Source organism: Anguilla anguilla, chromosome 1, assembly GCF_013347855.1.
Source record: "Anguilla anguilla isolate fAngAng1 chromosome 1, fAngAng1.pri, whole genome shotgun sequence".
Taxonomy (NCBI): domain Eukaryota; kingdom Metazoa; phylum Chordata; class Actinopteri; order Anguilliformes; family Anguillidae; genus Anguilla; species Anguilla anguilla.
In genome coordinates this window covers 49,257,169-49,270,561 of record NC_049201.1, presented here as the reverse complement: position 1 = coordinate 49,270,561, position 13,393 = coordinate 49,257,169, and the positions used below count along the sequence as shown (strand labels likewise).

At 44.8% G+C, this 13,393-nt stretch overlaps 2 protein-coding genes across 6 annotated transcripts in view; both read right to left on the bottom strand.

Moving 5' to 3' along the window:
• Positions 1-305: 305 nt before the first annotated feature.
• LOC118222814 (tribbles homolog 1-like) lies at positions 306-7,362 on the bottom strand. The gene is made up of 3 exons (XM_035408686.1): positions 6,627-7,362; positions 5,279-5,571; positions 306-2,487 (listed from the first exon to the last, which is right to left on the bottom strand). The coding sequence occupies exons 1-3, from the start codon at positions 6,912-6,914 to the stop codon at positions 2,025-2,027; spliced, it is 1,044 nt and encodes a 347-aa protein (XP_035264577.1). The 5' UTR covers positions 6,915-7,362; the 3' UTR covers positions 306-2,024.
• A 2,678-nt stretch (positions 7,363-10,040) lies between these two features.
• The window catches only part of nsmce2 (NSE2 (MMS21) homolog, SMC5-SMC6 complex SUMO ligase), a 28,158-nt gene continuing 24,805 nt past the window's right edge, over positions 10,041-13,393 (bottom strand). For all 5 annotated transcript variants that reach the window (XM_035408706.1, XM_035408699.1, XM_035408709.1 and 2 more), the window contains exon 7: positions 10,041-10,521. In XM_035408706.1, coding sequence (XP_035264597.1) covers positions 10,416-10,521 — 106 coding nt within the window. In that variant the 3' untranslated portion in view covers positions 10,041-10,415. The remainder of the gene's footprint in view (positions 10,522-13,393) is intronic.

Genomic DNA, 13,393 nt, shown 5'->3' with positions numbered 1-13,393 from the left:
ATTAATCTTTTAATACGCTGTGAATCGCATAACATGAATTCACCGTTGGCTCATTTTTCAAAGAGAATAATGTAATTTGGTTTTTCATAACATGATAAGTATCTATATTAATCTGTAGTGAATTTCTTTTTGTGCACTTATTTTTGCTCCAAAGTTCTCATCACAGTCGTGGCAGGATTGCACTGTACAGAACGCACAGTCTGCCCCATATTGTACTTAAACACAATGGCCTTCTATACCATTTCAGAATGTATGTGACCTATACTAGTCAAGAATGTGGGTGTGAAGCATAGATACACTCCAGATCATGCATATCGCTTTCCATTAAAATGATATTGTCAATGAAAAGAAAATGAAAAAAAATTACTTTATTCATTTTGACCATATACTGTTTGAAAAAATGTACATATTTACACTTAGTGTTTTACAATGCGACGTTCCACTTTTCTCATACTTGCCAAGCACTGTGTCACATAAAGCAGGTCTGGGGGTGAATGTGGAAGCTGCAGTGCAAGGAGAGCTGTGCGCCCCCGGATGTGCTGTACGTTACGTACGTGTGGTGTGCAAAGGCGAGACACGAGAGCCACCATCTCCGCCCATGGGGGCCATAATGCCAAAGCTATGGGAAACAGGAAACAGTCTGGGAGGTGGGAGGTGGAGTAGGGGGATACAATAGACCATCGTTGCTATTATAAGAAACCCATATGAAAACCATACGATCATGGCATTCAAAGTCGTTTGTGCCATTATGAAAGCGTAACATATATTTTCATGGCAAAATATAAAATCCAAAATAGAAGGAATACCTTTTCATACACATTAAATAAGTGCATATGTTAGAGACAATACACGTACATTTTGCCATTTTCCGCTTTCATGTATATTTCATGTAGCCTAATAACTAACTGTACAACATATTCTGCAATATCTGTACAAAATGGCATTAATGAAAGTGGGATAACTTTCTAATACATGCATTACATTCTGGTATATATTAACAAACTATTCCGTAAAATTTGGATTTTATATTATGCCCAAAACATTTTGAAACAGGATTACTGCGCACAAAGAAACAGTCTAGCACCGACCTCCCAGATTTAATTTTCAGTTTTTCAAAGTCAACAAAAAGACACCTGACTGTGCACACAAGCGGAAATGAGAAATAAATAAGAGGAAGAGTGACAAAAAATAGGTCCTTGTGGGGCTTCGGGTAACATGGAGCGCGGTAGTTGGTTGGCGGGTAGGTGCTGCAAAGATGAGTTTTGTCAGCGATCAGCCCTCTCTGTCTCCGTTACTGGCCTGGGCTCTGCCGAGACTGGAACCGGGGGCTTGGCTGCCCTGTGAACCGAAGCCACTCGATACTTCATAGGTCAGGGGCTTGAAATGACAGACGGCACCGCTGCTCTCCACAGGCATTCTGGGCCACCGCTAGAAACTGAAGACCGTTTCGTCTGAGTAAATAGGACAGCCATTCGCCTGGGTGGCCCTGATATAGGACAGCTTGTGTGCGTGGGTGCGTGTGCTCTCTTTCTCTTTCTCTTTCCCTCCATCTCCTTCTGCCTCCAAGTGGGATGGGCCCCGATGGCCTTCAGACGCCGGCCGGAGCCTCTGTCCCACCATACAGCGCTCGGTGGTCTCAAACGGGCGTGGCTTTGCTCCTTCCTCCCTCTTCGCTTTGCTGTGCTTCATATCCAGGAGACTGTGGTCTTGAGGTTCTCTGAGGTTTGCTACCACTTTAGCAAGTCCTGGCTACCTTGTGCACCCGAGTGCATTTTGGAAGCGGATGTTGCGCTTTGTGAAATCCCTGTAAAATATGTGGAGAAATGTTCACGTCCTGCCCAAACCTGTCAATAAACTGGACCTTAAGTTAACCACAAAATAAGCTGGACAGCTTCGAAAATCGTCTCGCAGCTGCGCAGTGTCCACGCTTGACAGTATGGTACTTATGAGACAGAACATTAAAGTACATGATAAAAAAAACAGCACTGAAACTTTCGATCCACGCTGATGAGGTTGGGTCTTTTTCAGCAGAACAGAGATTCATTATTCTCCAGACAGAATGTGGGCACAGTTTGGTCAGTGGCACCAGCTTCCTGCTCTCCGCTTCCCCTTTCCTGTGCATGGTGAAACCACGGGTGGATGAGTATCTCTGCAGCCGTCAGCCTCTCCCACGGCTCCTTCCGTAGCAGGCTGCGGATCAGGCACCTGGCCTTGGGGGAGAGGGCGTCCGGCAGGCAGAACTGGCCCCGGCGGATCTTGGAGAAGAGCGCGCTGGGGTCCGAGTCGTGGAAAGGGTAGCGGCCCACCAGCAGGGTGTAGAGCATGACCCCCAGGCTCCACACGTCCGCCTGCTTCCCGGAGTAGGAGCCGGAGCTGTTGAGGATCTCGGGGCTGACGTAGGCAGGGCAACCGTGCTTATCCGACATGGAGTCGCTGTCCCCCTCCAGCACGTGACAATCCTCCAGACTTTCCAGCTTCAGCTGTGTCCTTAGAAAAAGACAAGTTCCATTATTATTAGTTGTAAATAATTAAAGAAATATATCATTATCATTATTTGCTAATGATATATAGCAGCAGTTACAGTAATAGGATGTCTTTCTGAATCCCATGCATTTTACACAGCCGTAGATGACCAGCTTTCCTTCTCTCTCCATATGGCTGCAGTGAGTCAAGCAAACAGATTTTTCTATACAGTATCCAATGAATATGCCCCTTTTTCACCTCCTACTCCAGGCCCTGGTACTCTCTTGCCCGGGCTATTGCAATTCTCTTCTTACCGGTCTCCCTGTTTGCACCACTAAACGCCTGCAGCTAATTTAGAATGCTGAACTTGTCTCCAAGCAAGCTCATGTCCCACCCCTCCTCATTTCACTTCACCGATGCCTTGTTACAGCTCACACCAAGTTTAAAACCTTGGTGCTAACCTTTAGGGCAGTGAAGGGAACAACTCCACCATGCTACATTAAATCTTAAAAATCTGTCCCTAGCCAGATCTCTCCATTCTGCAACCTGGAGGTGACTAGCTCTCCCCTGCCTGCCTGGTCACTTCTCCACAGTTAAGACACCGGTTTGCACTGGCCCTACAGTAGGAGAACAAACTTCCTGAAGTCAGGACAGCAGAATTATCTTCCAGCGCAGACTGTAGACCCACCATTTCAGACACATCTTGGTTCCCCGCCCATTACGACCCCATACATATCTCCTTCTGTATACATTTAGGTTATACCATTATATAGTTTTAGGTTACATCTTTATGGTTTTATGTGTCTCTGCTAACAGATTATTATGGATGTAGTCCTTCCAAAGGCTTGCTATGGATTTGGTACATTGGTTCTTGTTAGCATTACTTGCACTACAGCTGCAGTAATGTCGCACCACCACTAGCTGGTCCGGGAATGCAGCTAATCAGGTGACTGCACTGTCAGTCATACACTGAGAGCCACTCTGGATTAGGGGGCCTGCTAAATGAATGCACTGTAATGTAATACACTATTATCTATATAATTTCGCGCTTGCCGTTTCAGCAGCCGTGTAACGCGAGCGAGCCCCCCGTCCTTCCCCCCTGAACCCCCCGTCCTTCCCCCCTGAACCCCCCGTCTTTCCCTGTCAGACCATAATTCACGGCAGGGCCCCCCGTTAGGTTATCAATTTCCAAACCCCGTTCCTGCGAGCAGAGATAGGGGTGGAAACTATGAGCCAGGCAGACGGGAAGGGTGTCGTCTCCTTTCGCTCCACACACTGCACCTGTGTCCCCGGCACACTGCGCCCGCCCGGCCTGTGCTTAATTGCCACATTAGTGACGCATGACGTTATCAGCCTTTGCCACACACACATTTCAAAATTAGCATGGCAGCTTGCAATATTGAATTTCAACAGCCCGAGCCCGCTGCCGCACTGTGCTCTGAGCAGCAGGAGCCCCTCCATGGAATTCAGGTAGAGGCTAATGCACTGTTATTTCGAAATTAGCACTTACTGAGAATGAGTACTGAGAATGAATGGCCACTGGCCCACATACACGGGCCAGAGGTTAAAGCCTATCATTATTTCATAAGAAAGTCCACATTGTGAAAACAGGAAGGCAATCTGTTTAAATTCATATATATATATATATATATATAATTTGCATATGGTCCAAATGTATGGGTCTCCACTGTGATGTGATGCTGTTGCAAGGAAAATGGTAAGGGTTAGCACTTTCTCCCGACATTTATCAGATCCCCAGCTCAAGTTTTCCGTGATTACATCACAAACAGAGGAGGTGAAGGCGGGCTTTCTGGGTCAAGCCAGCAGCGAGGGCTTTTTGGCGGTAGGGTGACATATCAACGTGAGCTTATCTCGGGGCTGAGGGAACAAAGTCTCTGGGCTTTATGGTCTTGCGCCGTTGTCACTTCCCTGCTTAGCATGCACAGGAGTGAGTCATGAGACTGCAGCTGCACCGGCGAGAGAGAGAGAGAGAGAGGGAGTGCAGCTCCTCACCTCTCTCGCTCCCGGCTGCTCCACTCCATTCATTCCAAAAGCACACTCTCTCCCTTATCAGCAGCTTTCCTCTTAATGGCCACATTTCAAAACAGAGGCCAAGATCAGAATGGAAAAAAGGATGTTATGTAAGCAGAACACAGGTAAACTGCTCAGGGCTTTATCACTGGTAGAATGGCCAACGCAATTACAACAAAACTTAAGCATTACAAAGATTCCTCACAACTGATGAATCTGATCTTTGCCATAAGATTTAAGCAATGACCTAACTGTGTGAAGAAAACACATATTAATGAATCAGAGAACTGTGCATGGACACCTTTCTTCTGTTCTCTTGGCCTACAAGGTGACATGTTACAGAAGAGAAACCCTGTGTAGATATGGGAGGATCACAACCAGTTTTAATGAGTGTCCCAGGTGTCCAGCCACTCACAGGCATGGCAAAGGTCTCCAGTCTGAGGGGTAACCCACCCCTGAGCCACCCTACATCTACATCTTTCATTCATTTATTCACTTACTCATTTGTTTACATCTCAGGACAACTACAGATATGCAACCCAGGCCAGTGCTTAACTTGATTAGTAATGTCTGTGGAAGTACTGACAGGCCAGTGCTTCATTTAATTAGTAATGTCTGTGGAAGGGGTGTACAATGTTCTTAGCTTGCTTTTCTCCTGACCCACCTTATGTTCTCACTCATGGTACCTCACCCACAGTTTGGAAGAACCAGTGCACTAACCCTACAGTTGCACCATGAAGTGGATCATGTTTTAAAAGGCAGGCACAAGAGGATATTCCCTTACCTCTTCTCATCAGAAAAGACAAACTTCCTGAGTTTGAGGTCACCCAGGACGATGTCCATCTGGTGGCAGTGGGCCACGGCAGATGCCACCTGATAGAAGAGCCGGGATGCCAGCTCCTCGTCCAGCTTCTTGCAACTCTTCATGAACATGTGCATGTCACCATAGTCCTTTTCCAGGAAGACGTAAGCCTTCCGATCCCCCAGGACAATGTCTTTGATGTGAGAGATGTTCCTGTGTGCTGGGAGAATGCTGTGAGCCCTGATCTTCTCCTGGTAGTGGACCATGTCAAACACCTTTGGAATAAATGATAGAATTGGGAAATTCATGTGTATATGCAATCTTACACCAGAAATATTTAGGCTTGCAAATATTAGCAAAACTTTAATGCCGGAGTTGGAAAGGACTGGATCTAGTGAGTTAATTTGCTTGAAAAGTAATTATTTTCAACACAATGACAATGTAGCTGACCCAAATGAAACAAATGTTTCCTGATGTGAATAAAGTTGATTCAACTTCAGCGCATACAATTTTATACATGCACAGGAGCTAAATAGGCTATGCAATTCATGGCTGCAACAAAAAGACTTCTAAAACAACATCCATTGTTCCAAAAAAATATTGTAACATAGCAACACCACACTGCAGAGATTATTATTTTCTCATTTTTGGGAAGGTGGGGTTATTTTACGTGAAGGCCGGCAATAGCGTATCCATTTATGTTCTTCCAGTACAAACGCCCAAAGGTAATTTCAGACAAATTCAAATTCCATACACGCTTGTTTCCTGGCGTACCTTGGCATATCATATTTCCGTTTAGCGTCAATTACCCGACTGACTGTTACGCAAATTATTCTCGCTTATCCAGAGAGGGATCATTTAAGGTCGTGAATTTAACTGGACGTCATTGCTACGGGCACAGGGGGGAGAGGTGCATTTATCTCAATGAGCAACACATTAACAAGATGCATGCCCAGGGGACTCTACAATTTGTGATTTGGTTATGTATCGGGATAAGAATCGTTACTGTACGAAGTAGTACGCTAGTAGACGCACCACATTATTAGGGTTTCCTATTTCATCATGTACATCAACGGGATTTAAATATCCGACGCTTTAAAGGTGAAACACATTGAAGCCATATGTTCGCCGAATCGCAGATGACTTTGACATCAGTCATCTGGAACCATTTTAAACTTGCGACATTGTAAAACTGACTAACCAATTTGAATAACACGAAATGTGCATACAGTACATTCGTAAAATAGCTAAACCCCTGTGCACGTTTGAGAAATAATAATTTTAATGATAAATATTAGTTGAGCATCATAGTTAAAAGTCTGCAGCTTACCTTGCACACAGACTCCTCTCCGGTATGTACATTTAAAGCACTATGAACTCCATCCCTGTCCGCGATTGGTATCAGCAGGAATTGGCCGATGCGGGACGGACCTTGGTGAGTTGGGGTGCCGCTCAAGGGAGCCGCCCACACCGGCGACCCGGGTGAGCTACTGAGGTAACCGGCATCACTCGAAGACTCGCTCAACCTCGGACACTTCGACACCGGCTCGTCGGAGTCAATTCTTTTGTTTCTCCCATTGCGTACAAATGTCACCGGACTGGTCCACTGCACGTTCATATTAACGTGCACCAGTTTATAAACAAAATGCTATTAATAAACGCAGTGCATGCAGTCGCTTAACATAAAACTGCTGGAAATTTACTCCCCTCAGATGGGAATGAATTACAGTCCCAGTCCTTGCAAAACTCTGCCGTATTCCCCGATACCCTAATGCCAACAAAAATATTACCGCGGTCTATTTTTTGCAAAATATCCTTAACACAATTTTAATTACATTTGTTCTACTGCTGAATTTAATGCTTCTTCGTTTAAGTTGTTCAAAGTATCTTACGGTCGCTACCTCCCGAAATGAGCAGAATCGCTGCACTTCGTTTCGATAGAGGCAGGAGGTATGCGCGAGCGCCGTACGTGAGGATTTCCACAGAGCTCTAGTGACCTCGGCAGTTGAGTAGTTGTCTAAAACTATGATGCTATTTCCACAGCGCTCGTCTGAAGCACGGCACAACTGGAACTCCGCCCGGTCCTGCCTCTACGATGACACACTACATGAAACCGGCCTCAGCGGTTGTGCAATCCGCAAACATCTCCCTCACCATCGCACGGAGCCCAAGTGACGTACGGTGCATTCAGACTGCAGGTGAAATGCGGGCAGGTTGTCTGTGCACTCAGAATCAGCGGAGAAACACGCTGCTAAAACAAGATACAAAGATAACATACAGACAGACCAGTGTATAATTTGTGTAAGCTTTCAAAATGGCTCGGGTTGTCAGTGCATGCAGGCTTTGTGTAACACAGGACTTTAATTCCTCCCAAATAAAGCTTTCCATCATTGTTCATTGCATAGTTTTGCAGCATAATGATACAAAACAATATGTACCAGCATCAGATACAATACACAATTCAGCAGTATATTAATATATTATCATACTTAATCTGAACCAACATATTTAATAATTTAATCCTTCACAAATTCCCTCTTTGTGAAGCGTTTCAATCTACATTCAGCTTCTTAACCATCAAGTGAACAGTGCAGGGCTGTAACTACAGCAACTATAACCTTATTATGTCCAATGGTGTGATGTGGAGCAACAATTGTTCACATTACATTCAAGCTGCCTGGCTCTGAAAAAAGGAATTTAACCTAAAGGCAGGGTGTCTACACAAGCAGTTTATTTTTCTGGTTGGCTAATGCCTGCAATCACAGGCCACAGTTCTGTGAAACATGCAAACATCATCATATCCCCTTTCAGCAAGGGGAATTTTCACCTCTCAGAATTCAATGTTATGTCACAATGGTTAAACCATTGCAACTGTTCTAATATGTGCAACTAATCCTTTAGGCAAGGGGCCTGAGATACAGTTTCAGGAATGGCTTACAAGGTCGCACTCATATGAGGCTCCATGTGGAGCATTATTGGTGGGGAGAGGGGAGGGGGTGCTGGAGACCCAGATGTCCCTGCAAAGCAATCACACAATGTGCCATCCTCCCACCTCCAGTATCTCCTGTCCTTGTCTGAACCCGCATCTCTCCCTGAAGGGATTAGACACAAGACATCCCTTTAACAAAATCTGAAAGCCTAATCTAAAAGTAATTCAGAAAGCATAAATGCCCCGAAACAAATTGTTCTCGGAGATTTCCATCGGCACATCACAAAAAAAACACGCTTCTGCAGACCAGGCGGCTGTATTAGGTGACGTTGTTGACAGGAGCGATAACATTCCGTCCTTACTGGAAACACACAATAAAGGCAAAACACATGGGCCAGCCTGAAGGAATATTAAAGGCTCCATTTCCAGAGACATGCCGACATCAGTGCAATGTGAGATTACATGGCAGCTTAACCCGGTCAGCTTGCATTCTGTCTCCCTGTTCCTTCCAACTCTGGCATGTGCATTATGACATAGGCACATGGAATGGGAGTACTGCGTGTGCAGTAATAAGATTAGGGGCCTTGGGAGGCAGTAGAAATGGAACATTCTGACCCGGAACTGCAGGGGCAGCTCAACAATTATAGACCGACACCGGCACACTGTCTCGCGTTGGAAGTTCTTATAAAACATGCTGCTAATTATCCCAGCAAATTGGAATGAATTAGTCATGCCCCCATTAGCAGGAGCGAACATGCTAGTACGCTGAAAACAGCCTTCTGGAAACGTAACCTGAAATGGGCTGATGTAATTAAAGATAATTTTGCTATTACAATATAAGGTTATTCTGTTGTGTCACCCCCCAGTTATGTGCGATAATGTAAATGGATTAAACTGATACTCCGCATTTAAAGAAATTTGACGGATACCGTGACCTGTCCCGTGACTGCTGGTGCGGTGCATTTTCATTTGAAAAGGTGCAGAGCGAGCAGGCGCGGTGTCTAATTGATGGAAAGGGTGCTATTTCTGAAAATAATAAATGGCTGGATTTGGACTTCCCGGCACTCCCAAGTAAACACGCAGCTGTCGACTGGGAACTGATGCCATTAGTGTAAAAATGGAGGCATAAAGCCCGATGCCCCGACCAATTACAGAGTATTTTTAGCGGCCCTGGGTCCTGCACACCGTTGCCATTCGCTCTGTTGACTCACCAAACGCGAGGGGAGGTTGCCATGCGGCCGAAACAGGCGCGGAACAGGTTTGTCTGTCTTCACCATCTGAGGCAAAGGCTCTGAGCACAGTGGTTACTATGGGAAATCCTTATCTTCCCCATTTCCTTTGTCTGCACACAACATCCCATGATCAGGTATCAGGAAATGCCTTTGTTTGTTTTGTCATTTCGTGCCTGTTGTGTGTGCATTCATCCTCTTCAGGAAGTACAGAACATTACAATTCAGTACTAAGCTTTTTTCTCTTCTCTTTTTTTAAGTGTTCCCAGGAGGCTTGTTGTGAGTGAGTCAGCTGCCTGGAGACACTGAGTTCAGAGTGGAACGGCTGCTCTGTAAAACCAGCCGTATTCTGATGCATATGGAACCAAAAATGGGTAAATTACGGCTGTGTAATTATGCATTACATTATCTCACCGGTCACACAAGACTTCGTATGTACATGCTGTGGGAAATTTTCACAAACTTCTGTTTTGTGAAATTTGCCCTTGAGGTGAGGAATGCACACTGCAATAAAAACAAAATAAAAAAGAGTGGGCCTGGCCCTCAGCCGTCTCTCTTCACACAAATTGTAAGAAAAGGGCACATACAGCATAAATAACAGCATTTATTATGACAAAGGAAAAAGCCAAGAGTACAAACAGTTATAGGAAGTATAAAAAGTGTGTTTCAAAGTTAGGTACAGAAGATAACAATCTGCTGCTGGGCCTTTGAAGTACCGGACATAAAGAAATGCACAAAAGGCGACAAAAACTAGCCTTGGCCCAGACCCACTGTCACATAAGTAGTACGCTCCTCTAAGGTTTAGATTACACTGCTGCAAACAGTGATCAGTTCGTAGAATCCATATGTGGGACAATGGATGTGTCGGAATGCTGAATCAAAAACATCCATCTGTGATGTCATTCTGAGCCCGGCCTGAAGAGTTCTTTTTTTGGGGTTGGGGGGGCGGTTTGTGTCTGACTCACTTCTTCGTTCCCCTGTTCTTCTGGATCATCCTCTTCATGGCTGCGTCCGGTACCAGGTCTGACTGCTTCACGTCCGTGTTCCCGCAGCCGACCACGGGGCAGCTGCCGGCCAAGAGGGGGAGAGACAGAAGGTGGAGCTCGTCAAAAACGAGGTGTGCTCAGCGCCTGCTCAGTTTGCCCCCCGAGGACAGCTGCAGCGGCGGGATTAACCCCAGCGCGCGGCACGCCACCTGAAAGGGCGCACGCTGGATAGCGAGACATTTTTAAAACGTACCCTCCAGTAAGATGGAGCATTTCAATGTCTCCATTAAACCCCCCCCCCCCCCCCCCCCCCCCCCCCCCAAGTATAAATGGGTTGCATGTTATGCAATGTTGCGCAATATTAGCAGCTAGCTGGCATGGACATGTTCCTCTGCAAAGAAAATATACAAGACAGTGGAAAAGTGGATTTCCTTGAATCTTCGGGAGGAAATACATTATCACCCTAATTTAAGAACAGAAAGCCATTTCACAGTGAAATGGGGACGCATTACAGACTATTGACCATAGGAAGAGTTTTGATTGTCCAGTGGTTTGGGTGTCAGGCTACAGAGTACAGTTAAACGCATTGGTGAAATATGGCATATGTGCAAAGGAACATAATACTTTTCACAAGGGATTTATCGGGATAGTTCACTTTCTGGAGTTTTTTAAATAAATTGTTTCTATTTTAATGTATGTTTTCAACAGGCCCAGGCAATGAAAGATATTACAGATATTGTCACTTGTCACAGACAGACATTGTCACTATAACATTACTGTCCAAGCTGCTTTGGTGTTATTTGAGTGTATTTTCTTACTTTAAACCACAACCCTATAAAAACCCCAATACCACCAGAACATTCTGTAAGTACCTAGAGTATCTGTCTTCTATACAGAAACTTCCCAGGGCAATTGAAAACATACAATAAAACCAAAATAACATCAGGAAAGTCCAGAAAATCAACTGTCCCTCAAAGTTGTTTATTTCAGAAACTGGTTTGCACAAGAAAAATAATTTGTTTACCATTATAATTTCAATGCTTGCTGGTTTTTACTTTTTAATCTATAGTGCAAGCTAAAGGAAGCACTTACAAAGGGTGTGTTTTCACAGGTTCAGTTCTATTCAGGAAGGGCAATACTGTGTTATATTTTAATTCAAGGTTCTTTGCAGCTGACCTGAGTCAGACTGTATTTTTTTTTATGAACACTGGGCTGTGTAATTGTCAACACCCAAGAGCTGGATGAGTCACAGTTCTCGCTGTTAGAGATAGAAAGAGAGAGCGTGTGAGAGAGGGGGGGGGGGGGGGGGGTACATGAATTTAAAATAAAGCGATGAATAACACAGCGAACTGTGCTGCACTGTGACTGCATGTGTTGTCCTCAGACTTGCCTCAGAAACTATTTCTGAGGAAAAGCCCATTTATAACAGGGTTGTCTGCTCTTGACATTTTTTTAAAGGAGAGCAGGACAGTCAATCTCCCTTTGATATTTGCTGCTTTACTCAGAGAGGTAGAAAGCTGAGAGAGTAACACTGGGCTCTGTGCCAACATTTTTTCCAAAGAGCACATGTGCTTCTAAGTTGAAAATTTGCTCCTACGCTGTTTTTCCAGTTAGCACACATCAATTTTCAGGAGGAAATGCTACTAAAATGGGAGCACGCTTTAGCTCTGTGACAGACAGAGAAGGAACCAAAGCTGAGCAGTAGCCATGGCGGGGATCGAACCCCCACCCGTGCGGAGGGAATCGCACGGGGCTCGAGAGTCAGACCACGCCACGTCTTGACCTCTCTTGACATTTTTATCCAGAGCATGGCACCATTTCTCTGGCCCCAGACATCCCACAAAAGATTAGGAAATATCAACTTCTGAACGGCCTTACTAGTTTGGTGACATTCATTGGGGGGGGCCGGCAGGCGCGGTGGAAACAGGTAAAACCAACTGCCTCCCAAAGCAAGAATGTGGAATTAACGTCAAGGCATCAAATATGTTATCTGTCATGATTTTAGCATGCAGGAGAGAAATGACGTCAAACAGAATGAGAAAGTGACAGATTCCATTCGTACGAGCTCACCAGCGCATCAGTTTGGTTTGTTTTGTTCCCAGGTCAACCTTCTCTCTCACTTTTCCGTGGCAACCAGAATGAAGGAGCATGTCAGGCTTCTGCTGCTCATATTCATGGTAATGAAATTCTTGGAGATGAAAGTTGGCTTAATGTTCACCCGTCAGTTTAATTTCCTACTTGTTATCTGTCGTCCTGCGCAATTTTCAAACGCTTTCTTTATTGAGGGTGAGTCAAATGATCTTGCCACATCAAAAGCTTTCTTTCTTAAAGAGCAACAGGACTTCAATAGCTGGGGGGAGGGGGTCACATGGCCATTGAAGACAAACTTGCTCCCCGAATCCGTTAAACGAAAACAAGAAATAATTTCACAAGCATAACATACTAATTTTGTTTGAGAAAATTACGATGAAAATGAATACCAGGCACAGAGGGCGACAAGACAAAATCTAATCTTGTGGACATTGCTCAACTCAGCAAGCTGCGACAACATTAAATTTCATAAGCAATTGAAAATGAGGAAACTTCTATAATTCTTTCTTTCTTTTCAAAGAAACAACCGAGGCACTTTATCTTGTCATGGGTTGAATTAATAAAATATAAGCACAAACGAATTAGAGTAACAGACTTGTGCGCGGTCCGTCGTGTCTACCACTCCAAGGGCTTGTGTTACTTTTCACTGTTGCTTAGTAGCCAGACTTGTCAGACATTTCGCAGCCAAATCCAGAATCCTGGAACATTCAGTGGCCACGACTTTTGAGTGTCGTGACGATCGTTTAGAAGGGAAAGTTTACTTCAAGAAAACTCGCTTGGGTATTGCCAAAGGGGCGTTGGTATCAGATGTGTCACTAGATTTGAGGAGGCCCATTCAGGGCAAATATGCCCCTACCTCGAT

What these genes read in the sequence shown, in the direction of transcription:
- LOC118222814 (XM_035408686.1), bottom strand. Translation starts at nt 6,914, where the DNA reads ATGAACGTGCAGTGGACCAGTCCGGTGACATTTGTACGCAATGGGAGA. An exon ending in GAGAGGAGTCTGTGTGCAAG is followed by an intron (nt 5,572 to 6,626) that starts GTAAGCTGCAGA and finishes TTTATTCCAAAG; the next exon opens with GTGTTTGACATGGTCCACTA. An exon ending in GTCTTTTCTGATGAGAAGAG is followed by an intron (nt 2,488 to 5,278) that starts GTAAGGGAATAT and finishes TCTTTTTCTAAG; the next exon opens with GACACAGCTGAAGCTGGAAA.